The 27,580-nt window shown below is 39.0% G+C and overlaps 1 protein-coding gene and 1 non-coding gene across 3 annotated transcripts in view; one reads left to right on the top strand and one right to left on the bottom strand.

The window, feature by feature from the left end:
- Positions 1-27,580, bottom strand: part of CNTNAP5 (contactin associated protein family member 5) — a 493,109-nt gene that overhangs the window by 147,822 nt on the left and 317,707 nt on the right. For both annotated transcript variants that reach the window (XM_033231817.1, XM_033231818.1), the window contains exons 12-14: positions 15,534-15,661; positions 15,186-15,356; positions 6,178-6,396 (exon numbers count right to left, since the gene is read on the bottom strand). In XM_033231817.1, coding sequence (XP_033087708.1) covers positions 6,178-6,396; positions 15,186-15,356; positions 15,534-15,661 — 518 coding nt within the window. The remainder of the gene's footprint in view (positions 1-6,177; positions 6,397-15,185; positions 15,357-15,533; positions 15,662-27,580) is intronic.
- On the top strand, positions 6,038-6,144 carry LOC117095573. Its single transcript, XR_004442090.1, has one exon. It is a non-coding gene; the product is annotated as a U6 spliceosomal RNA (small nuclear RNA).

Below are 27,580 nucleotides of genomic sequence, written 5' to 3'. Positions count from 1 at the left end.
ACACTGGACACCGAATTGGAGCATGGCACTTCTTACCGCCTCTTCTACAAAATCACCTTCCCTACTGAAGCAGCTTTGAATCCATGTCTGTTTCTTCCAGGTTCAGAAGAAACTCTTTCGTTTTCTCCTTTTTAAGTTGTCTCTATTTGTCACAATCTTTTTAAGAAGAATGTAACTTGGACACTACATTTCCATTCAGAATCCTCTCTCTGAATTATTTTTGAATGGCTTTACAACATGCCTAAGTAGGCTTATCATTTCCCTCCTCTGAACTATACTTTTCTTTGGAAAACAAACCCCTTTTGGAGAGTTTCTTCCATTAGGTTGCTTCTTGGTTTATGAAACTGGGTTCCTGTCTTCTGGCTTCAGTGTGGAAGATCCCCAGACACATGCTAACTGGATTGACAGGATGATCAGACTCGGTCTGGGCATTGATGAAGCTGATGATGCCAGCGCTGCTGAAACTGAAGTAAGGCCACCCTCAAAGGAGATGGAGACACATTGTGCATGGAAGAGGTAGACGAAGCTTTGCCTGAGGCACCACTTGTGCACATGTTCAGAAGAAACTTGATAACAAAACGAGAAGAATATAAGCCTGCCAGTAGGACTTACTGGAGGTTTTTGACATATCTTCCCATCCACTGCTCTGCCCAAGGGCCTTCCCAGCTCCTCCTCTGAGCCATCTGCTTTGCCTCTGCAGACTGTCTCGGAGAAATGGAAACCAGCTCACTAAGCTCCAGGCAGTGTTGCAGCCTCAGCCACCTCTCTGGTTTGCTCTTTTCCAACTGGGAGCTTCCCTTGTGGCTACTCGGCATGTGGCAGTCACATTAGCTCCAGGGCAGCCTGATTTCTCTCCTGCAATCGCCCCTCAGATTGGGTCCTTGAATGTCCAGGGAGAATTGTTTTATTGTCCAGAAAGATCTGCCTTATGTTTCTTTTTACAATTAGAATGCCAGTTTCACATAAATGATGCTCTTCTAATGATTTCTTTCTTTACTGAGTTATAAATGTTGACAAGTGGAGGTGCCAAGAGAATCAATTTACTGCTTCTAACTTTGAGTTTTTGTGAGGTCTGAAGCTCGAGACCTCTCTTTCTGGGCTGCATGAGAAGACGATACCATGCTGCAGGAGATACACCTAATGTAAATGATCAGTTAATAGGTGCAGCGCACCAGCGTGGCACATGTATACATATGTACCAAACCGGAACATTGTGCACATGTACCCTAGAACTTAAAGTAAAAAATAAAAATAAAAATAAAAAAAAGACAGTATGAGTCCTGACACACTCACACACACACACACACACACACACTCCTCTCCATTCTGTTTCAATCGTCCATTGCCAATCCAACAGAGACCACAAGATGACAAAATGAGTTCAATGAAAGCAGAAGAAGTTGTAGATAAGTGTTTCAAAAATGTGTCTTGAATAGTAGGGAGCAATCTGGGCAGCCGAGGTGGGCAGATTGCTCGAGCCCAGCAGTTGGAGACCAGCCTGGGCAACAAGGTGAAACCCTGTCTCTGTTAAAAATACAAAAATTAGCCAGATGTGGCAGCGTGAACCTGTAACCCCAGCTACCCGGGAGGCTGAGGAAAGAGAATTGCTGGAACCCAGGAAGCAGGGATTTCAGTGAGCTGAGATCTGGAGATAGTGCCACTGCACTCCAGCCTGGGTGACAGAGAGAGACCCTGTTTCAAAAAAATATATAGTAGCAGGTAGAAAACACTAAAATGGGTGTTGGGATGGGTTAAATGTTTTCAATTCTCAACATCTTCAAGAAGAGACAAAATTTTGCTGAAAGGGTGATTTAATCGTTCACTTTTCCTGAATATAAAAACAGAATCAATGTTTTTTCAAACATTTTCAAACTACAAGAACCTGATTTTGTGGAGCACTGGTGTTAGGGACAAACCCAGATGTTCTTCACCTTTTTTTTTTTTATCCACTACACAAGCATTTTTGAGTGGCCACTGGGTGCTCTTCTAGTGTTTCTTATGCGGCTACTGAGGCAGTCCCAGGACCTGCCTGCTAGCGCTCAGAGGTCTCTTATCATCTTCTTAAACCAACCAGAACAATTTCCCTTATGTAATTGTTAAGGGGACATCAAAAGTCATATCTTAATTTTTCCTAAAAAAATTGAAATATACTTAATATATTATTTGACTTTGAAAAAATATACTTTTATGGGGAATAGGTAGACGTAATCAGAGATTTATATAATGTTAAAAAGACAATTGTTTCTTCAACTTTTTGTTTTACCATTGACATAATGATAATTATTATTCTCCATGCACAATAGCCTTATGTAAAAATATGCTAACAGTTACTTTTCCAATTGTTTCTCAATGTGAAGAGCATATCGATCTCTTTCTATACTGTGAGACACATGACATCATGCCTAATGGAAAGCACTACAGGCGTGCTTCAGGACGGCTATCTTCATGAGGCACTCACAAGGGTAAAATATAAGTCCCTATTCCAAGAGAAGACTGGGGCCAGTTCTGTATGTGTTGCATTATGCCACAAATCGAGAGTTTAGGGAAGTGCCAGAGCACGAAATTAACATGTGCACACCAAGACTGCCTGGCTTCACCCTTGACCCCACTGAGTTTGACACGTTTCACCTGAAAATAGGAATAATAATCCCCTACCAGCCTGGAAGCAAGAACAGCAATTTTGGGGGATCTCTCCAAATGTTATGATTTATCCAGTCAGGGTAGTATTTTCCCTGGGGGATTGTAAGTTTGGAGTCGCTTCAGTTTATTTTGACACAAATAGAGCAGTTGGGCCAAGAAACAAAAAATAAGCCCATGGAAAAATAAAAAGCAGAAGGAAATAAAGTCATAAAATGAGACTCACAGGCCCCCATCTTCACACAGTTTCCACTCTATAATTGCAGCATATTTTGAAAGATCTTGTGTTAGGTTTGGAGGGAATGAGACATTTTCTTTGTTGTTACATACACATGGGCACGATGGTAGGTGTGACAGTTGTTCCTAATTTATCCATGCAGATAGCAGATCTTCATGCCTTAGAAGATCAGTTCCAGTCTCTTCATTTTCATTCAGCAGATAAAGACAATAGTATGCTCATGCTAGTTATTTTTCTACCCAGGGCCTATGGCTTTTGGCATGTGACCAGGAATGCATACTCAGATCTCTCCACTGGATCTTGAATTTGTCTTGCCTCATCCTCATATTGATGGACACGTTAGTGGGGAATAACAAAGCAGAAGGAGTGGTACTATGGACCGTTCCAAAGGTGAGAATGCCACACGCTTGCCGTTTACATTTCAGAAGCTGCATGTTATGAAGAGTCTCCTGCTCTGTTAAAGAAATGCGACTGGTGAAATGGCACGGTTGCAAATGTCCCTAACCATCATGGTGATAGAACAGCCTGAAGTTAAAATATTGATTCTGGAAATCCAGTATGCATTGACTCATGTATCAGCACTTCAACCTGTCACATTCCAATGACAGGGGCAGTGCTGAGAGGAACATCCTATTCTAAAAATGCAGCCTGTTTCTGGTACTCAGGAAACACTCATGAACACAGCAGCTGTGCCAGTGATTACAGTGCTGAAGGATGCTCCATGTTGATTGAAAGATCCTTCAGTGGCCAAAGATATCTAGACAGACATATCCAAATTAATATTTAAGTAATGCTACACTCAATCTATTCCAGTAAAGAAAGTATCTTTTCCTGTCTAGCAAATATAAATATCCAGGGCCTCTCAATTTCTGAATAATAGAGAATGCAATTGTTCATTTTGGTGACTATAACTAAGCAGACCTCATTTATTTATCTATATATTTGTTGAACAATTGAATTGTGCAAGATGGAAATGTTGAGACTTCAGCTTTGTTGGCTACCTGACATTTCTAAATGGGTATATCACTGAACTCTAAATAGGAAAATGCAAACTGAAAGACCATTAAAGTGACCTCCAACAGCATTTTTTTCTTCTTCAAGTACATTAAGACAAATTCAATAAAGCAGAGTAACATCTGAGATGGGATTTATTGGAGAGAAACACAGCAGAAGCAGGTGCTCTTGCCACAGCTGACCTTGGCTCCAGCTCCAGCAAGATATCTCCTCCAGACTCATCGACATGCTCTTACAGCTCATTGCATTTGTGATCAGTTTAACCAAAACGTCTGCAGATAGAAATCTGCCATGATATACAGCTGTCGCCTTTCCCTTTTGACTTGCACAAACTTTATCACATATTCAGTCCATATGATAATTTCATAGCCACATAAAATTTGCATGAAAGGGTAAAAAAATTATTCCATCTTTATATATGCCTTTCAGCCAGAAAGACTGATAAATACTGCCTGAAGATAAATTAAACTTTGGCATGGAATATAATTTATGAAAATTGTGAAACACTTGACTTGATTCCACCAAAAAATATGTTAGCTTTTGATGATGAGCAACCTTCCTCAGAAGTCACCCATCAAAATGTGATGTTTAAATACAATTAAAACAGAAATATAAATTTTAAAAATGTTTTAATAGTGAATCATATCACGTAGATGGGTTATTAATTAAGCAAATGACTTGAAATCACAAAACTGTTTTAATCATTTATATCTTAGCTTCTGCTGGATCTGGGGAACATGACAGATGAAGAAAGAAATACGGTTCCTGTTGAGAAGAGAGAATATTACATCCTCACATTCTATTACTTATTTTCTTTTAGCTGGTGTTATTTTAGTGACTGCTTTCCTCAGAGTTAAAAGTTGCACAAACCTCAATTTAAAGGAAGCAAATAAGAAACTTCCATTGAGTGCTGATGGCATTTCATCACTAGCAATAAAGCTATGTAGTGTGGGAGTTGGCAAAAAAAATAAATAAACAAAAAAGGAAGCACAGTTAAATCTGGGTAGACTGACAAATTCTGTTACTTATTTACATCACTGTTCTAAACATCTGAACTCCAAGTTTTATATAAAAACACACTCTTGGTTTTGGTAGTATTGACAATATTTCTTAACTTTCAGAGCTTGATTTTGTATTTTAAAGCTTTACAAGTCCTCCTCAACCTACGCTAATTTTTTTTAACTACAGCTATAAGGATGACCTTATCTTAGTTTCTCTCTCTTATCTGTCTCTCTCTCTCTCTCTCTCTCTCTCTCTCTCTCTCTCTCTCTCTCTCTCGTATGTTTAGCAAAATGTTAGAATTATGACAAGAGAAACAAAATGTCAACTTAAATGTAGTTAAGGCACAAGCACTGAAGAGAGACTTCCAAAACCCCATGCTGTCTTCTCTGTGAAACACACACGCACACACACAACAGAGGATTAGGAACTCCTTGAAAAGCAGTGGTAGTGCTCAATTCATCTTTCATTCCCAGTAACAAGATACCTGACCAGTTGTAGATACTCAGTGACTATTAGTGGAATGAAAGAAGGGAGGAATGACTAAAGAAGGAGGCCTGGATGTTTCCAGGCCCACACCAGTGGCAGCTGCCAGTTCAGATGAACAACCTGTGGCAGGTTGATCTCCAGTGCTATGAGCTCAGGTAGTATCGAAGAGGCCCCTGATTTGGAAAGGGATCATTCCTCTCCCAACCATGTTACTGATAACAAAAACACCTTTGAAATAGCTCAACTGTCTCATTGCATGGATATCAATAATTATCAGGAGTGGGGTAGCACTTGCAAGGGCAGCCCATGACTTAGAGTCTACACCCACTAAGGTGTAAAGAGGTGACATGTCCTGTCCTTTAGAGTAGATTTATATTACAATGATGGGTCCCTGGACATCTGAAGACGATATTACCAAAAGAAAATGTACAGAATCTGGACAACCTCAGTATTTACTAAAGGTTAGCATCATCTTAACTTGATGTAGCTAATGAAGCCAGAAAAAAAAGAATGTATGGAGTGAAGTCCACGATTATAAATGATTTATGACATTTCGATCATATCCCAGATCTAAAATGAAAGAGAAATTTTTCTTGGGCGTGGTCACACAGTGATATTGTAGGGGTTTAGCACAAAGGGAGCCTTAAGATGTCCCCTACCGTGCTTGCTTCGGCAGCACATATAATAAAATTGGAACGATACAGAGAAGATTAGCATGGCCCCTGCGCAAGGATGACACGCAAATTCATGAAGCGTTCCATATTTAAAAAAAAAAAAAAAAAAAAAAAGATGTCCCCTACCTACAAACAACTGGCTGTTCAGCTGCAGTCGAAAATGGCCCTCCTCTGACGTCTCCCGGGTGCTCCTTGGAAGGTTGTCCACCTGAAGGGAGGTCTCCTTGAGGTTCCTCTCAGCCCGGACATAATGCCATTGGTTGTCATTCAGAAGAGAAGGAGACTGGACCACAAGCTCTACAGGACCATTCCCAACATCAATGGCAAAGGTGATCTCTGAAGGAGCTGAAACCAGAGAGGAAAACGGGAAGAAGGATAGAGGGAGTTGTTAGCACATTCAAGACACAGGCTTGAGTGGGAGAAACGATTGTAAGTCAATATCAATGTAGAGAAGACTTCTTTTGAAATCCCTGTAGCATTGAAATCACCATTAATAGTAACAGCTACCAAATTAAATGTGTATACTTGTTCCAAGCTGTTTTCATTCCTGCTACTTGTGTAAATTCAGGAAACAGGATAGGCACCTGGACCATTCATGCTGAGCTGATAAACCTGCATGAATGCCGAGGCCCTGGATTTTCTGGATCTGTTGTGGCTTCAGCTGTGTCCTCCAGGACATCTGCAGACATGAGGTTAGCTAGGCAGCTCCACTCCCGCAGGGAGGAGACTTATGCCCTAGGAAGTCCAGCGCTTCTTCCTTATTTTATTAATGTACATTATATAAGCATTGGCACTATTTCCATAATGAAAAAAGCTCAGAAAGTTGTATTGCCTTGCCCAAGAAGACACTGCTGCAGGTGGCAGTGCCTGTAATCAAACCCAAGCCTCCTGTTGTCACATGGGACTCCTTCCATTATTCTTTCTGTCCCTCTATAACAATCTTTGTATAATGGAAGCCAGATGGCACCCAGTCGGAAGTAAGCATACTGATGACAGTGAAAAGACAATGGTGATGGCAGTAGTTATGGTGGTGGTGGTAGTGCTGGCAGTGGTGGTGGTATTGATGGTGGTGGTGGACATAACGTTAATGATGATGGCGGTGGTGGTGGTGATGGGGGTGGTGGTGATGGAGGTGATGATGGCGGTGGTGGTGGTGATGGGGGTGGTGGTGATGGAGGTGATGATGATGGTGATGGTGGCGGCAGTGATGATGATGGTGGTGGTGGTGGGATAATGGTTGCGGTGATAGTGGTTGTGGTGATGGAGGTGATGGAGATAGTGATAGTGGCAGTGCTGGTGGTGGTAATGGTGATGGTAGTGATGGTGGTAGTAGCGATGGTGTCATCATTGGTGGTGGTGGTGATAATGGTCATGGTGGTAGTGGTGATGGTGGTGATGGAGGTAATGGTGACGGTGATGGTAATAGTCATACTGGCAGTGCTGGTGGTGGTGATGGTGATGGTAGTGATGGTTCTGGCAGTGGTGGTGGTATTGATGGTGGTGGTGGTGGGATAATGGTTGCGGTGATAGTGGTTGTGGTGATGGAGGTGATGATGATAGTGGTGGTGGTAGTGGTGGTGGCGGCGATGATAGTGGTAATGATGGATAACCATTAAGAGAGAGAACTGGAAGGGGTAGCACAGTGGGAACAATGAACTCTATGCCAGGCATTATGCTAAGCACTGACCATGGATTATCTCATTTTAATACACAAAACCACCCTATGAGAAATGTAGCATTATTCTCATTTTATGAGTGAGAAAACTAAAGTGCACAGAAATATAAATAATTTGCTGAAAGTGTCCTAGGTGGTAAGTAGAATCTGACTGCAAAGGTAGGGTTCTTCACGGTTTTGCTCTATTGAGTATATTGTCTTGTGTTTTCCATTATCACATAAGAATGTTCTAAATTTAAAGGAAATGGAGAGGTTAATTGTAATTTACAAATTGAGGATGAGGAGAGGACTGCAACTTTCATATGCCAGGCTTTCCTTTTTTTCTAGGCACCTTCACAATTGCTCCCTCTCCTCTACCCCCTAAAATAGGAAATGGGTATTTATCTGACAAAGTCATCAACTGCCAGATTTAAATTATCAGAAATGCCAAAAGACAGACTCCACCCCAGAGCACTTTCTTCCCAGCCTTTAAACCTTAACCAAAAGCAATCTGCATCAAAGTCCCCATTACACAGAATTTTGAGTATCTGAGAGCTTGAATTCCTTTGCTTTCTGGTGAGCCCTGGCCTAAAGGAGAGTAAGGTGGAAGCAGTAAGAATGGGATTTGAGAGCTTAGACTCTGGAGCTACTGTGACCTAAGGCAAGTTTTCAATGTCACCATGCCTCAATTTTCTTGTCTGCAAAGTGGGAATAAGAACAGTACTTAAATCATCAGATTATTTAGACATGAATCCTGATAAAGTTAACTGTGCCTGGCACATACTGCATGTTCAACAAGTGATAGCTGTTATTATTACTGTGACCTGTGATTTTTCAACCTAGGCAAATTGGCTTCAGGTTACAAATCCATGACTTAAAGGAAACAGAATTGAAGGGAACAGATTGAGTGACGAGCAGTTAGACTAAATAAGAGTGAAGGTGGCCCCTTGAGTCTTTCCCTGTTTCTTATTCAGATCACCAGTGCCACCTGGCAGCCCTGCATATCTCAAAATTTAAAAACACTTAACTGAGAGATGACTGGACCCCACAATTACATTTTTCTATAAAACATGGAGTAAGATTGGTGAGAATTTGGGTGAGGAATGTTAAAGATTTTACTAAAAGCTTTCCTGCAAGGCTAGTCTTGTGGATAATAAATTCCACTGAGACAACATATGTTTGTGGAGGGCTTGCTGCTTCGCTGTGACTAGCCTTGCCCCCTGACCACCACCTTCATAATCGGTTTCCCGTCTGTGCTTACCTCTTCTCCAAACTGCAGCCCCCTGCTGTATAATAATCTGTTTACTGTCTCCCCCGAGTCTGCAACTCTAGAACATCTCATTTATCATATACCCAGCACCTAGCACTGTGCCTTGTATACAGGAAGTTCTCATTTTATTCATTGAAACGTCATTACATTGCACATACTAAATGCAATTCTGCAATTTTCTTCATACTTTTACAGGTTTATACCAAGGTATTAGGGTCCTTGCAGAGTCTTTAAAATTATTATTACTTAACTTTATTAAAGCAACTATTAAAGACATACTATGTTTAAGTCATTCCTCCTAGAATCAGTAAAATTCAATAAAAATAGTATTTACCGAGTACTTACTGTGAGCCAAGTACCTTGCTACTCGTTTTTCATTAATCAACTCACTAAACCTTGCTACAACTTTATGAGACAGGAATCTTTTACAGATGAGGGAAGTGAGGTACAGGTCGCTAAGTAAGCTGACCCAGTGCAGGTGGGGCAGAGTCGGGATGTGAGTCCAGGTGGTGTTTCCCAGAGCTCAATTTTTAAATCATGATTCCTATGATAAAACCTCCACACCTGGAAACCTGTGCAGTTGCCCTGGGTAGTCAAAGCTAGAATAGATGATAAAGATGCTGAAAACAAGGTAAGAGAATGAAGGATCCATCCCACTTTGGCCAATGCCTTTATAACGGGGCCCTTAAGGCAAATTCAAGTTGGCTCTCACTTGCTGAAGAGGTGGACATAGCCCACTGGCCCTGAATAGGAAGGGAGAAGACCCATGAGAGCATTAGCTCTATCGTGAACTTACCCTCTAAGCTCAACCTCCCCCAGCCTTCTGACAAATGCCTTCTCTCACCAGCTACTTCTTTATGGTTCAAGGCAAAGCTAAGGAGTGTCCTCAGTCTTTCAGGGCATTTTTATCAAGTCAGGCCCCTGCTAGGCACTGAGAATTCTGAGACAAATGAAACGAGATGAGGTCATGATTTACTTTTGAGAAGACTGATAAAGAAAAGAAAGGGCATGTTTAGGGCTGTTACAGAGTTTCTACCAAGTGCTCCTAGGAGATGGGAGGAAGCTGCTAAGAAGACACCTGCATGTTCTTCCAGGAGTGACCACCAAGCCCATTAGAGAATATCTTTAGGACACACTCTACACGTCTCCTCCCGGCACTCAATCCTGAGCTCCGTGAAGACGGAACCACACTTCATTCTGTGTCCTCAATCCCCACCCCAGGTCAGCATGAGAGATATTTCAGGGTCCATTTATGGAATGAATAATTTGTAAGGCCTTAATATAGTGAGTTAATCTCTCTGTCCTTCCAGGTGTCCATGTGTAAAATGAGAAATATGAACTAAATAAAATACTCTTAAAACTTTTCAGGGACATAATCTCTTTAAGGATCTGACAGCAGTCACAGTTTCTAACTCTAGAAAAATAGTACCTGTGATTGCACAAAATTGCAGGGACCTCCTCTATGTCCTGTGCCTCAAAATCTGGAGGTAAATAATTGTATGTTCTCTTGAGTTCTAACATTGTCAATCCTGTGGACCCGGGCAAAGCAGAGTTGGGGGGGTGATGTAAGGAGCCAGACAGAGCTGGGTGGGTCCTGGATTCTAACCTTCCCAGCTGAGTGATCAGGGCTTGCTGCTTGCCCTCTCTAGGCTCATCCTGCCTGCCGGTGCACTGTGCGGTGGTAATCACAGTACAACATAGGGATCATCATTGATGGGAGTGCTTGGAAACAAAATGAAATCAGGAATGTAAAGAATTGTACAGTGTCTAATCAGAATAATTGCTCAACAATTCAACAAAAGTGTAATTATTAATAGTATTCATTTGTACTATTCTCTGAAGTTCTAACTATAGTGTGTCCAAGTTAACATCACATTTGGTAACATTCTCAGTATAATACTTCTGAAATTATAAAGTTAAATCTTTCTTGCTCTCTTTGTGTGTATATATGTATCTATACAGTATACACACATATTTATAGAGTACATACATACACATACATACACATATATACACACACACACATACATACAGTATATATATGTATCGTTTTTCCCATGAGCAGCTCAGGAAATTTCTGGTCTTGTTTCCTTTTCAAGGCATTTTTTAAAATAAATTACACATTTCAATTCTGACAACTGCCTTAGAAGAATCCTCACTGATTGTTTCCCTGGCAACTACCTTCTTTCTAACAATACTGAGTTTGCTTTGGGAAACTCCTCCCTCTCTCACTTTCCCATGGGCTTTAGGGGAAGCTAGCCCAGTCTCTGGTGTGGGGGTCGGCCCTGGTATAAATCAATCTGCAATCTATACGTTCCCAGCCACACACGTTGGTTCTTGGAGACCAAGTGAGTGGCCTCTCAGGAGGATTGCTTGTAGGGCTGGGAAGCAGGGATTCTCCACCAGCTGGGATGCAGCTCCACCATGAGGGAGTGCCAGCCTTAGACCAAAGCAGACATTCAACATTCATAACAGAGAGAGAAAACCATGAGACGACTGATAACTTTGTTAAACTACTGCAAACAACCATAAATAAAGCCAGTCCTACCTCCTCTGGGCTTCGTCACATGCTCCAGTACCAGTGAATTTCCATTCTTGTGGCTGCCGGTTCAGATTGAGTTTTCTGTTATTCGCAGCCAAAGGCATCTCTGGGTGGCATATGGATGTCACCAACCCCATGTTGCATAAATAAGCATAGGAAGGGAGAAGAACTTGCTCAAGGCAGCTCACAAACCCACTTGGAAGAACAAAAGTTTGAATCCATATTGGGTTCTAGTCTAGCTTCTTTCCACTATGCCAGACTGACTCTCATAAGCCATTTCCTTCTGATCTCCTCATCTACTCTAAAATATCAATTTCTACCTGTACAGCCATTGTGAGATAAGTATCAAAACAGTTATCGTTTCCACAGGCCCACTAAAACACATTCACTAAGACTTGCCAAAATAGTGGCGTGTCTTCTTTTTCATAGAGTATGGGCTACAAAATTCAAATATCTTTGAAAGCAGGCTGGAAGGCAATGGATTGAAAATTTCATGGAAATCTACTGTTCCCTGTCCAACAATTTGGATATATCAACCTTGGAAACTGCTGCTCGGATAGTTTTAGATGAACACTCCTTGGGGAAGGGAGGGAAATCTATTCTGAGCAACTGCATCTGTTAAAAGGCCATTTCCTTTCCAAGTGCCTGGTCTGTGGATGTTTCTTGCTATGAACCCTTTAGGGTAAAAATTCCATCTGCCTAAAATGTGTAATACGAGTGTCACTGTAAATAAAGAATGCAAGATGTTTCCACCCCACTTTGGTCTTTTCTCCTTTTAAATATTAATAATAACAAATATTTTGAGCACTATAAGATCTTGAACTTCTCAATGTTTTTATATAAAATCTTGTCTTGGAAAGTATATATTCTCCAATCTGGTGATATATTATGTACCAACCAATTACCTCAGTGGGTTTTGATTTTTGTCAAATGTAATTCTAACCTGCGCTAAAAACAATCTTGCATAAGCCAAAGGGAAAATACAGTAGCACAAAGTACAAACAAATTGGACATTGATATGTAATTAACACTAAATCATCAGTCATTACCTTGTAATAACATACCATGATGTTTACTGCTGCTTTAATGAATCAAAAGGCCATGGGGCCTAATTTTTATTAAATTTACATTGAAGTTATTATATCCAAATTATGAAATTGTTGGCATTCAACTCAACATTTTTAGAGACTGGTCATGTTAGGTGTGAGGGATCTTGTTTCACACCAAAGCCACAAGAGCTTCCTCCCATTAATAGTCTCAATAGTTGGAGTAAAAGGAGATTAAAACTACCAATTAAGAAGATCTTTTTCCTTGTACGTATTGTGCGGTAACTGCAAAAGAAACACTTAGCTGCTTGGTAATTTGCAGGAGACTTAAACACCTCTGCCATCTTCTCCAGTCATTTTTTTTTCTCCTTTTCTGGAGCTCTCAAATTTCCAATTTCTGTTGCTAACACATTAGTTATACTTTCAAGGGTATTTCGTGCAGTCACATCATTATAGTGATATGGTCAATAGCCTCAATCAAACTACAGGAAAACATTCATTTAGACACACATTCATAGGGCACCTAATGACAAGCCTGAGTCTTTATGGTCACAGGAATAACACGGGCAAGGTGCTGGCTATAGCCTACCCTGTGTATAAGTAGTAAAAAGTGCACTCAGTGCAGAGAACCTAAAACAATAAGAAAAGTCACTAAAAATACATCTTTTTAAAAATTACTACCATACACAAGTAATTCGAAGCAATGTTAGTGATAAAACATTCCTTCAACAAATAAATCATTTGTTGGTCTGTTTCAATAGATGCTGAAGCTACTGTTATTTTATTTATGTATTTATTTATTTATTTTTCTGACACAAAGTTTCACTCTTGTCACCCAGGCTGGGGTGCAGTAGTGTAATCTTGGCTTACTGCAACCTCTGCCTCTGGGGTTCAAGCATTTCTCCTGCCTCAGCCTCCCAAGCAGCTGGGATTAGAGGCACCTGCCACCACACCCGGATAATTTTTGTATTTTTAGTGGAGACAGGGTTTCACCATGTTGGGCAGGCTGGTCTCGAACTCCTGACCTCAAGCAATCCTCCTGCCTAGGCCTCCCAAAGTGCCAGGATTGCAGGTGTGAGCCACCACACCTGGACTTGAGTTCTTACTCTTAAAAATAAACAAATGTATTTTGTTCATATAACGCTACTGTTAATTTTTAACAATGTATGTATAAACTTCAAATTAGTATGTTTTATCTCTTCCCACTTAATAAATGTTATATTCTGAGGGAAAGTTAATACAGAGAACTCTAGATTTATCATTGTCTCCTAAAAATACAGACTCAAATATATTTGTTTATTTTTAAGAATAAGAACTCAAGTTCTCATTTTTCATCTGTATAATTACTCTGCTAGCATTGTTTAACTCAAATCTAATGTTCAATACATGAATACGTGGAACCACAGAGTTTTGAGACAAAATTTGCACCCTATTAGGACCCAAGCAATTTCAAATTCTTAGGAATATGGTAACTTTTTACCTAATAAAATAGAAATTTATGACGAATTTTCTGTCAAAATTATTTTAGTGGAATTTTTTTGCTTGCAGAGACATTTGGAAGTTTCTAGAATCAATCCTGAAGTAGCAACATTGACAGTACTAGAATTTACAGAATTTAGTATAAAATGAAATTTTTATGAATTTTTAACAAATATATTATGAAGTTTAAAACCTTACTTATTTGTATAGCTCTTGCTTCATATGAAACAAACTAAAATTAATAGAAAGTATTATTTTCTCAATATGAGATAAATGGACATGAACATACTCTCTTTTGAACATGAACATAAGAAAATACCTGCATTTTATGAAGTCACTGTCAAATTTCAAGAAGTAGAGACTCAGAAACATAAATTTTAATGTTACTAGGATCGCAACAGAGCAATATGTATGTATGCTTTCTCCCTTTTTATTAAAAATATGACTTGGTTTAATTTTTTTAATTGTATTTTACTGGTATTGGAATATTGTTTCATTAGTATGATTATATACAAAATGTTTAATTATAGGAAATTTCACCATCTGTATTCCTATCATTTTTCATTGCATGTCATGATTATTACTGAATATAGTTTATATGCGGGGTATGCAGACTAAAAGGTGATCCACGTCCTGGCATCGAGTTTATTAGGTACGCCACTGTTCACGGGGAAGTGGTAGAGAAACCATGACAATTCTGATTGGATAGTCACAGGCTCCTAGGGTGGGAAATAAGTCAGGAAATTACTTTTGGAACAAAGGTAAAACAAAAAGTAGACCCCAAATATGAATAGAATGCATAATAATCCTCTTTTCAGCTTTGCATGGAAAGTGTCATGAAAAAAGTCCTGTAGTGTGGAAGATTAAAGTCACAGGTAAGAAATATCTTTGGAAACTGTAATAGGTGTCTGTGGGAATTTTCGGAATGCCCATGTTTTGATGAGAAAATGACTGATTAAATACTGACAGGTCATAATAAATCATAAAGCATCAGAAGAAACTAGACATTATCACTGCTAATTTTACAGATGTCCAGTGAGATTAATTTGCTGGTACATATGCCCACTAGTGATTGGTGGCAAAAACAAGATTAAAACTTGTTTGTTGATCAGTTACATTAAATGCATAATTGAGGGCACTTACAGCTTATTTCGAGTCGAATGAAGTCTTTAATGCCAAGATTTTCTAGGAAAACTCCGGATAATGCTGTGGTTTTAAAAAAGAAGGAAATATCGGCACTGAATTCCGCATGGAAGGTAGGAAAGTGGAGGTAAGAGGCTTCTGTGTAAAATGAGACGGCGTTCCAGAAGCGTCCTGCAAATGAGAAAATCCTTCAACATCGTTTATCGTTTTCAATGGGGTAGGGGAAAGCACTGGACATGTGGGTAATTTTCAAGACTAGGGCACACTGCAGGGAAAAGGGATAAGGCAGTAAAAACATCTTGTGCTCATGTAATGCAGAGAGAAAGCTTCTTTCGATTTAGTACTCACGGTCACCATAGCAACGCAAGGGACCAATTCTCCAAGCGGCTTCTGAGTTTGATCTGTCGGTATCAGTGATAACTATCTGAGTGACAGGCAAGTGGTCTTTGAAGGAAAGAAAGCCAGTATCATTTGTCCTGCAAAACATAAATTTAAGAAAAAAAGAGGACAAAATGTGGATAATCTAGGGACTCTTTTCCATGGCCCCTCTTTTCAGAAGTGATTTGGGTAATTGCAGCAGGGTAGGGGCAGAGAGGGGGAAAACAGAAGGCCTTTCATCGCCTAAGTGTGTGTGAAGGAAAGGAATGTGAATTACAAAACCCATGGCTGGCTTCCAAAAACAAGTGAATTTTCCATCTTCCCCATGTGTGCTTGTAGAAATGGATCGTTTACAAAGATTGCTGCTGCTTTTGGTGGCTAAGAGCAGCCCACCTGCTCAACGTGTGCTAATGTGACATTAAACCTCACCTCTCATTCCCATAAAGAGATCGGCTATCTCAGCAACTAACTTGAAACACCCATCACAAATTCCACTCAAAAATCACTCTGAGGACTTGTTTCAGCCACCTGCCGACAGGTTTCAGTCAACTTTATCTATTTTTTACCACCCTTTAACTCGAGGTGCTTTATAGTTACTGCTTCCTTGCTTTTCATTTTGTTCTTAAACATCTCGGTAGTTAATGACTCTGACTCTGTTTTTGTTAACCATGCAAATAAAACACTGACTAATCACCTTTGGAGAAAGTTCAGGAAGAATAGGATAAGCCATTGGATATTTTCCCCTTTTGTTGACGGTGGTGTTTTTGGACTCAGGGTAAGGGCCACATCATTTGGCTGAGAAGGAAAAATTGGATGTAGGAAACTAGCATTGAATGTACAACTGTTTTGAGGCAGTTATACCAGGGGATAGGTATTCCCCCCCCCAAAAAAATACTATGCCTTAGGTGTCATTATGCCCACTTACAAATAAGGAAACTGAGGCTGAGAGATATTAAATAGCTAGCCTAAGGTCATACCTCACACCACAGAAGAGGCAGGGACAACGTCACATTCTTGGTATCCCCAGGATCTACCCCAGGTCTTTAAGGACATAGTTTTAGAAGCATATAGATGTGTTCTGGAATCTCAGTCCCCAGGTCCTAGCTATGTTAGACTGGGCAAATAATTTCATTTCTGAGATATTCAATGTGCTCAATTTTAAAATGGAGATAACATCTACATCACAATGACTGATAGGTTTAAAAGAGATTATGTAGTCACTTAGCATGGTGCCTGATCTATGGTAAATGCTCAAAAATGGTGGCAGTGACACTTATTTTAGTTCCCTTCTTTGTTCCTGAACTACTCTGTGGCCCCAGGCAAGTCAATTCATCTTTTTATGCATCCACCTATGATTCTGTATTGGAGAGCTTATATGACAGAGCACATGTAGAAAATTAAATTTTCAGATTTATTATCCAACTCATGAAAATAGAGAAAAACATATTAATTCATCTTAATTATGAATAAGTCAAATATTTACCTGTACACATGTTCCTACAGATCTATCAAATGGAAAATGTAAAGAAATGTACTGTACAATATCTACAATTCGAATACCTGTACTTAGAGGCCATTCAAAGGATATAGAATAAGGCTTTTGTCTCAGCTTGAAAGTACATCTATGAATGCTGCATAGACACAGGGATGAATTTCAATCTCCACATTCCAATATCTTTTCAGGCAGAGATTTCAAAGCAAATGCCAAACAGCCGAAGTGGAATGAAGACCAAACCCAAATCCTCTCCTGAAGAAATTCTGTACTGCTATAGAATTGTATGCCTCTCCATTTCCATTTTCAAGGTGAAAATAGTAGTTTCTAAAGTCTGCCCATCAATGCCAACGACTGCCTTTCCTATACTCTCTGGCATCTTGTCTATAAAAATTTGATGTTTTTGTGTCAAAGTGTTGAGATCTAAAAATAGCACTCTAAGAATAAAATTCTCTTCCAAATAACAGAGGAAAAAAAATCATATTTAGTTTGATGATGCAAGGCACATTACTAAGAATACTTTTTACCTGAAAACTTAAAGTAAATTTCTCTCTAAAGCTATTTAATGCAACAGAAACAGATACAAATATAAATGCCTACAGTGGCCAAGCAGATCAAAATGCATGTGAATCCAGCTTTGTGTTAGTAATAAATGGAAATTGACACACAATCTCAGTGTCAGGGGGAAAGAGAGATAGGTATAAAGTAGGTGTTCCAACTAAAGCAGGCCTGTAGTACTCATTAGCAACAGGAAATTATGCCATTCTGTAATATGAGATCAAAGAGCCAGGCTAGAATATTAATGTAAAAATTTTCAGTTTTTGAATATTGGCAATGAAATTTAAATTTCTTTAAAAAATGACAGCGGGGATCCCCATTGACTGGACCAATAAACTGCATGTGAAGGCTGTGTTGAGACTATAGGCAATGGAGCCATCAAAGGGAATTTGCATATTTATTCCTGCGTTTAAGGTCATATTAGGAATATGATTGGATTTAATTAAATTTGTGAGTGACAGGTAAGATTCCAACATTTCAAAACAATGGGTAGGGCAATTGGTGGTGATGGTAGTGGTGATTGTCATGGTGGATTTTAGTCACAATAAAATGATGCAAATGATGGTGGTACCTATTGATAGGCAAGGAGTCTACAGCTATAGATTTGCTTTCTTCATGCCAAGGGTAAGAACTCTGCAAACTTTCACTTCCTTTGGAGCAATGCACAAGGCCCTTCCTAAGTATAGTTGAGAGATGATTGTTTTGTATGTAGTAGGAAAGCCTGTCGCTGGACCAGATGACATGAGTTGAATCCGTGTACCTCAACACCCTAGTTGTATAACATCAGTGAGGTCACTCTGGGGTTCAGTTTTCATATGTTTTAAATGGTTATAATAATAATAATAATACTAACAATCTGATATTTTTGTATGAATCAAAGGGGATAATATATATAAAACAATGAACACACCAACTTGCTCATAGTAGAGATTCAATACATAGTTATGGAAATTCTCATTGAAGTTTGAAATACAAACATGACATACAAAGAATATATAAAAGGAGAACAAGAAACGGCACCCCACAACCGGAATGCATGAGCAGAGCAGCCAGACATTCTCATTTATGGAGCCTATAAGGGCACATGGAATAGGCATATGATCCTTAAAAAACACATTAGTATGACCTAAAAGATAATAAATCACATGCAGAAAGAAAAAAACTTAAATATTCTCAAGAGCAAGAGTATGGTACAGAATTAGTCAATGTGCTTTCTCTAAGTTTAAATATCTGAATCTTGGTATTTCATCAAATTTAGAGTGGCAGAGTGATGAGGGGATATCATTCAAGTCTCATGAAATGTCACAGACTGCCATTCATTTTCATCAACCAATTTTGGTTAACTGCTGCTTGGTAAGTTTATTTTAGTATATAATTTGGGTGACTTAACTATCAAAAAATACAATGGTTTTTTTTTTTTCCCCCTCTTTTGTGTCCTTTCCTCTTTCAGTCACTTGGAAGTAGCAAATAAAATGTTATATATGGTAGACAGACAGAAAATTATAGGAAGAATTCAACAACTCAGCTCCCTCTGAAGCCCACGTGTGAATCTGAGTGGATTAACCTCAAGAGACTCCACACCCGCTTCTCCTGAGTGGGGTACACGATGTTTTTCGTTTCTTATGGCTGCAAAGGAGGAATGGCCAGTAAGATGCCTGCAAGCAACTCTTCAAGTCTGCAGTGCTGCACTGATGCTTGCTGATAATTCTATCTTACCTTTGTTTAAGGAGCAATTATTTCTCTTTTGCTTTCTTTCTCAAGACTTCCAGATTAAAAAAAAAAAAAAAAAAAAAAAGACCGAGGAGATTAGGTAACAAGAAGCTTTAAATGAGCTTAAGGGTCATTTGGCTGCCAACCAAGGCAAATTCAGGCATTGAGTGGTCAGATATACAGTCTACCCGAGGATAATATCCATTTCCCTGTGCTCCACACAGGGGTGGGTGGGGGGACTGGACCACATCTGGAATCTTTTTTTTATTTCCTAGCATAAGAAACAAGGGGAGAGGGCAAATTAAGTATGTATTTAAAATGTTCAGAAACTATTTTTTTCTATAAATGCTCTAGAAACCTGACACCATAGGACTTTTCACAAACAGATACAAGAAAACAAAAGCAGGTCTTGGTATATGAATCAGCCAAGGTTTACTCAATGCCACTTTCCTGTTAAGAAATTAAAATGACCCTCAAGAAGTCAGAGATGTAAAACTGATTTAAAAAATACCACAGAAGAAGATTTTGGGGGTCATAATTTGTAGAACATGACCTCAATATAAAGAAGGAAACAATTAGTGGTGTCATTATATATATATATAATGAATATATATAATGTATATATAATGAATATATAATGTATGTATAATGAATATATAATGTATATATAATGAATATATATAATGTGTATATATAATAAATATATATATATTCTAGAAATATATTCATACATTTCTAGATTGCCTTCAGTCTTATTCAGGAAGCAAGTAGATTAAAAGTCAAAACTATTAGACTGTATACCATACTTGTGATTCAATACCACTTAGATCTTGATGATTCCAAAATATATATCTCTCTTTCTCCGGAACACATCAACTGTTTGTCTTCTCCTGCTCTTCAAATTTCTCAAGACTCAACTCCAGTTTCCTCTCAAAAATGTTCCCAAATGTCTTGTATTCTCTTTTCCTTCTCTATCCTAATTTCAATTTCTTGCATACAATATTTTGTGACATTGATTTATATATTGATGTGTGTGTGTGTGTGTAATTCTTGTTTTCCCGGTTGGAAAACGGGTAAAGGTTTCATAGAGAATAAGCTCAGCATTAATCAGCAATCTAGCCAGGGTATCTGCAAAGTCGGACCATCTGAACCCACCGTGATTTGCTTTCTCTTGGCTTGAGCAATCCTCGCCTTGTCCATGGCTAGTAGTTTATCCTGAACCTCATCTTCTGATGTCTCAGGGCACTTCCTCCTTCAATTAAGCTGTCTCTTTATGTTGTACCTACGACTTCTCCCTCTTTGTCTGCTTGCATGCTGTAGTCGTCCTCAACCCTATCTCTCAATCTAGTTACTTCCCTTCTTTTCTCTTCAGAGTCAAATTTTCTTCAGATAATTGCCTGCATTCTCTCATCTCCTCTTCCTCTGCACCCTTTTCCTCCTCAACCTACGACAGTTGGCCTTTTCCCCTTTCAGTCCACTGAGACTTCTCTTATTAAACTGCTAGTTTCCATGGAACATGTCAGCCCCTAATGTCCTTCACTTTGTTACAGCATTTTACATTTCACTTTTGCCTTCTTTGCTGTTACACACACACACACATGTTTCTCCATGAATATATATTTATTTGACTGTCTACTAAATCCTTCCCTTGGATGTCATCAGGCACCTTAAACTAAGATGTTCAACCTCCTTCACTAGTCGTTTTCTCAGGGGTCAGCCTTCCCACCTGTCTGTCACTCACCTCTGTGCATGACTTGCCCTGTACACCCAGTTGCTGAGGTGGTAAGCATATGAGTCTTCATTTCTCTGTTCTTTCTTACTTCCTCCCTCGCTCTTAATTAACAACTTCCACCAATCTCACTTTCTTCATGTCTCTCCGTTCAATGGTTTATCCTCATGCTCCCAAACTCAGTTTTATTTTGAGATCTCATGGCTCTGCCTAGGCCTTGGGGCTGATGACACAAACTGGATCCCTGCTTCTAATCTATCTACTCTCTTAATTCCTGTCATTCTTCTTATTATTCCAGGAAACATGTTTATATAATATGTACCATGATTCATACTTTATTGCTAAAAACCTTTTAAGAGGTCTCTATCTCTCACAGGTAAAGTCCAAACACCAAAATATTTACAAAGTGGACAATAAAATGTTATTTTAAATCACTGTTGCCTTTTATAGAGATAAACTATTTTAAAAAGATAAGATCCCTAAATTAGAGGCACTGCTAGAGTTTGAGTTTGCTGCTTTAGAATGCACTGGTGGTTTGGGAACTCAGATGAGCAACTCATATCCGTGGAGCCTTTCCCTGGCCATGGGAGCACTGAAGTAGAGTTTCACACATGAACTCACTTAATCCTGAGAATGACGCTAGGAAAATATTGTAACAATTACCTGCATTGTACAGGAGCAAGAACTGAGATTCAGGAAGATGATAAAACTTCTCAAGGTTTATCATTTGCAAATGGAAAGGCCAGGATTTGGACACAGATTTAGATGCCAAAGCATTTGCCTATAACCACCAATGTCTCCTGTGCTCCAACACGGGTCTCCCACCTGCCGACAGCAGCTCTCTCAAGAATGGAAGCTGGCGCTTGTGAAGCCTCCTCTGAACTGTGCCGGAATCACACCGCCAGGCCTTGAGTCCTCACACTGTCCTCAGTAGGTCTCACGGTGACCATCCCCATTCTGTGCACACAGGCTTTCTCCACACAAGACACAGCTCAATTGATTAGGTTTCAGTTTACTAATTTGCAGTGATATTCCAGCCCTTCATTCCCTGAGATTACACATGGATCACCTTGACAGGATTTCTGGGAGTCCATGAGCTCTTCTGTTATACATTCACAAGGAATCTCTTGGTTTATTTACACACAGGGCAGATCCACCAGTTACATGGTGAATTTTACAAATAAACTTTCAGAGAGCAGCCCTGTTTTGGGAAGAAGGAATTTCAGTGCTATTTCCTTACTCCACTCAAAGTCTGGTGGTTGAATGAACTTTGCGCTTGCATGGTATTACTTCTGTTATGTTTTTGTTCATGGCATACATGCATATATACTTTTCTTTCTTTTCCCTTTAGTTTCTTTTTTTTATTTCCAACTTTTAATTTCAGGGGTACATGTGTAGGATGTGCAAGTTTATTACACAGGTAAACGTGTGCCATGGTGGTTTGCTGCACAGATCATCCCACCACTTAGTTATTAAGCCCAGCATTCATCAGCTATTCTTCCTGATGCTGTCCCTCCTCCCACACCCAACCTCCCACAGGCCCCAGTGTGTGTTGTACCCCAGTCCGATGTGTTCATGTGTTCTCATCAGTTGGCTGCCACTTATAAGTGAGAAGATGCAGTATTTGTTTTCCTTCTCCTGTGTTAATTTACTGGGAATAATGGCTTTCAGCTCCATCCATGTCCCTGCAAAGCACATGATCTCATTCCTTTTTATGACTGCATAGTATTCCATGGTGTATATGTACCACATTGTCTTTACCCAGTCTATCATCGATGGGCACTTGGGTTGATTCCATGCCTTTGCTATTGATAATAGTGCTGCAATGAACAGACATGTGCATGTAACTTTATCACAGAATGGTTTCTATTCCTTTGGGTATATGCCCAGTAATGGAATTGCTGGGTCAAATGATAGTCTGTCTAAATCTTTGAGGAATCGCCACACTGTCTTCAAAAATGATTGAACTAATTTACACTCCCACCAACAGTGTAAACATGGCTTTTTTTAATAGCCATTCTGACGGGTATAAGATGGTATCCCATTGTGGTTTTGATTTGCAATACATGCATACAGACTTTTCTTAGATATCTGTTTAACTTCTACAAATCAATGTTGGCTTTTATAGTTTATTTAAGATTGGATGAAAATGGAGAAAATAATAATAAAAAGATGGTTGATAAATCTTTGAGCTCTGACTCTATGGCACATCTGCTAGGTGCACAAATTATTGCTAACTCAGCCAGTATTTCCCAGAGATAGATATTCCCCCACTTTTAAAAAATAAATTAGAAACCAGAAGCTTAGAGAGGCTAAATGACTTAGGCTTTCTAGTTAATAGGTGACAAATCCACAATTTGTTATTTCTATTACATAATAAAATATTACTGAGAGATTCATTACGTTTTATATTCAGAAAATGACAATGATACCAGCAAAAACAGCTACAATTGTGTGTATTCTAAGTGTATTACATGAATTAGCTCATGACACTTTCACAAAATACCGATAAGACAGACGTACAAAGGAGATGGAATTATTTCTCCTTCTGCTACTTGATGAAGGCACTACAATTTAAAAAAAAATGCAGACATTGGGATTTATTTGTAGTTCACAGAGAGCATTGCCATGGACCACAGAAGCAGCCCCATGCAGAATAGAAATGAAAAAGACAGAGAGAATGAAAGGAGCAAGAAAACAGCATCACCAACTTCCCACTCTGTCAGAGCTGTCCCCTTCAGACATACTTGGCTAAGAGTTCCAGCAAATTCTGATCAAGAAGAAGTTGTAAGGAATGTCTCTCCATGTGTCTGTGTTCTGACTGGTGAGTTCTGAATATCCCTACGGTAAAGCTACCTCCTCAGGGAGAGGATCATTTCATGTAAATGCAAAATCATAATCTCTATAATGACTTTGAGTTTTATTTCTGATACAATTTTGCAATTGCTCGAACAATGAGACTTTACAGACAATTTAGTGATAATATATTTGTGAAGCTTGACAGATAACTGATGTAATAGAAACCTCAACCTACGTTTTGTTTTCCACAAGATTAAAAAGAAGTATTTCATAGCTATGTTTTGTTTTCCAGAACTCATGGATGATAAACTGTTCATATTAGATATTTTTCTCTAAAAGGTGGATAGGATGGTGGCATCATTAAATAAAAAAGAAGGGGGAAAAAAAACCCTCTTTAATGCTACCATAGGCAAAATATTTTATTTACCTCAGTTAGGGTATTTACCTCATTTAGAATTTTACAAAATAGTGATGTGATATTTTGGTTTTGAATTTTCAACCTTTTATTGCAAGTTCTTTTTTTTTTTTTTCTATTTTCATATGTTTTTCTTTATCTCTTAATTGGGCAAGGCCTTCTTATTCTTTCCATTGAGGTACATTACAAAACATTCTGTCTAAAAAAAAATGTAGGCTCGCTGGGAACAATGGTTCACGCCTGTAATCCCATAACTTTGAGAGTTTGACGTGTGAGGATTGCTTGAGGTCAGGAATCTGAGGTTGCAGTGAGCCAAGATCACATCACTGCACTCTAGCTTGGGCGACAGAGTGAGATCCTGTCTTAAAGAAAAAAAAAAAAAAAATTGAAACCCAGTCATGGGAACATTAGCATAAGCAAGCCAGTATCAAGTTACTCCAGAATGTATACTTTAAGAGTATATTCAATGACTAAAACAGCAGAAAATAACTAGCAAGTGGAGCGCATATTTGGCCAGGAAGAGTGGATGAGGAGAGAGAAAATGTCCCATCTCTTCATTCATGCATCCTTTCATTAAGCAGTTAATGCGTGGAGGACCCACCATGTGCCAAGTATACTCCTCTCCAACACAAGAGGCTGGCCCTGATTAATTTGCAAGATGCGTGTGGGAATTCAGGGACTGAGTGAGCAAAAACCCACATAAACCCTTTCTAATTCCTGTCTGCCTAGAGAACAGGCACTTTCAAAACTCAAAAAGCAGTAGAGTAGCTCATAAACAGATTCATGAATAATCAAATTCAAACAATAGAGATTGCCTAATTTATTATTCTTTTTCAATAAGGGATAGAATCTTAGTGTGCCCTGAGGTGAAATTTTTGTTTCTCTCAGAATTCAAGATTGGAGCCCCTTCTCAAGATACGACCTGGTCTAAGGCGTCCTCACTGCATGGAGCCTGGCAATCTCAGAGGTGAAGGTTTTGAGGAAATCAAAAGAGTTCTGAAAGATCAAATAATGACCCAGGTGAGGAAACAGCAAAATTCGACCCCACTAGGAGGTATCCAGCATCATCTCATTGTGCGTCTCATGGGGAGGGAATGCAGGGTCTTTGGGAAGAGCAATGTCCTGGGGCCTGGATTAGACATGTAGTCACCAAAACAAAAGCCTATTTTCAAGGCAAATGTATACAAAGATAACTTTTGGAACAGGATGTTCACTTGTAGCTACTTTCAAAAAAATTAATTGTTTAATTGAACAACAAAAATTGTATATATTTGTAGGGTATGATGTGATGTGTTGACATATGTATAAATCATGGAAAGGCTAAATCAAGCTACTTAACATATCTATCCCCTCACATGGAAACAATCTCGGTGTCCATTAGTGAATAAATAAGGAAAATGTGTATATAAACAATGAACTATTGTTCAAGCTTGGCAAATTAAGAAAACCCTGTCCTTTTCGATAACATGAATGAACCTGGAATATATGATGTTAAGTGAAATAATCCGGGCATAGAAAGACAAATAACTACTTTTGATAGCCAGAAGAAAATCAATCTGTAGCAAAAGGCATGGAGGTTACAATTTGGTAAATATTTCTTGTGAGATTGTGAAACAGGAGTAATGACTAAAAAGAAAGTAAATTTCAACTAATCATATCGTGGCTATGGCCTGACCTATCTAAAAATACATTGGTAAAAATCTGTCTAACAGAAATCATTCACCTATCATTCATTCGTGAATCTAGCAACATTTATTAAATAATTTCTCTGTAACAGAAAAGTAGAACCAAAGGCTAAATAATAGCTTAAAGTTCCAGGATTCCATATGCTAAAAAAATAACATCCCATAAAAATATTCTATTCTTTAAGGAAAAGAATAAAAGATTTTCTTTTTTGGATTATCAAAAGACTGGAATTTACACCTTACATCATTTTCTCTTCCTATTTTTGCCATATCACTTTATATAAGGGTACACTAAGGGCAAGAGGCAAAGAACAGAGTTACTAAAAATCAAATAAAAACTTCTGTACTTTCTTCTAAAATAAATAAAAGAATGTTCTACTGCTAAGTAAAAGAGCTTCACTTTAGTGCAACCTGGTTGTTTGGATGAGAACACTTCATCTGGGCCACGGGTCATCACCATGTGGGACATTGCACATTCTCTCTGCCTTCTCCAACATGCTGCTCCGCCAGCCTTTGACCCCTCTTGCTGGATGACTGTTTTCCCACCTCCCACACAGCCCGACACTCTCCTGAGCTGTCTCCAGGGTCTGCAACCCAGACTGTCACCAGAGTTTCCTTTCTTACTCTCAACAAGCCAGCACTCTAAAGTAGCTGGTTCAGAAACCATCTAGTTGGGAGGATTCCTAGAGATTGAATGGTGATGTTGAAGAGAAGTTGTTTTGCAAACAGTCATTAATTAGTAAAATTATTATTCTTTACATGTTCCTTCATTTCTTCCTTTTTCATTACGATTTAGTGATTTGGTTGGGATAGAAACCCCTAGGAAATCAGCTAATTCAGTTGTGTAGTTAAAGCTTTCCTCTTACTCTAAGAAGGAAACGTGCTTTTGAGGTTCACTGAGTGACTTTTTCTTCTCTCCCCACCCACCTCCATCTTGTGAGCTGTGTCACTTTCACTCACCCCTACAACATGCACTCATTATCTTCATTTACTTGAGTCTCATTGAAATGTATGTTATTCAGTTACAGCAGCTTGTTAAAATAGAACAAGACGGCCATGGTTGAATGCACCTTTAGTCCTGACGCTTTGGGAGGCTGAGATGGAAGGATTGCTTGAACCCAAGCAATCACGACCAGCCTGGGCAACAAAGTGAGACCCTTACTCAAAAAATAATGAAACAAAACAAGAAATTATAAATCACCAGAGGCTTAGAAGATGCCCCAGGTTCCCTAAGCACCCTGGCTTAGCAAAAAGAAGCATGCATGCTGCAGTGATGTGATTTGAGAGATCGTAGGAGAGTTCTCTCTGGCATCCTCATTGGCTGGCCATTATTCAAAACCCCAAGGTTAGCAGCTCATTTGCCATAATCACTAAGCGCATCCTTAGATTCAGCTAAAACGTCTGCTCTGCCCCTTAGGCAAGCGAACTTAACCAAACCATTTATCATCTCTGAGCCTCAGTTTCTTTTTTCTGGGGAAAATAAATAATAAAAACAAACTCAAGAGTTATTGAGATGTTAATATGAAATATAGTATATAACATACTAAGAACAATTCAGGATATGACAGGTAACATTTAAGTGGCAATGCTATCTAGGAGTTGTAACATATTAAACTGCTATCCACTGGG

The sequence above is a fragment of the Trachypithecus francoisi genome, unplaced genomic scaffold (assembly GCF_009764315.1).
Source record: "Trachypithecus francoisi isolate TF-2019V2 unplaced genomic scaffold, Tfra_2.0 Lachesis_group13, whole genome shotgun sequence".
Classification (NCBI taxonomy): Eukaryota; Metazoa; Chordata; class Mammalia; order Primates; family Cercopithecidae; genus Trachypithecus; species Trachypithecus francoisi.
The sequence above is the reverse complement of the archived record's forward strand: the minus strand, read 5'-3'. Positions and strand labels throughout refer to the sequence as shown.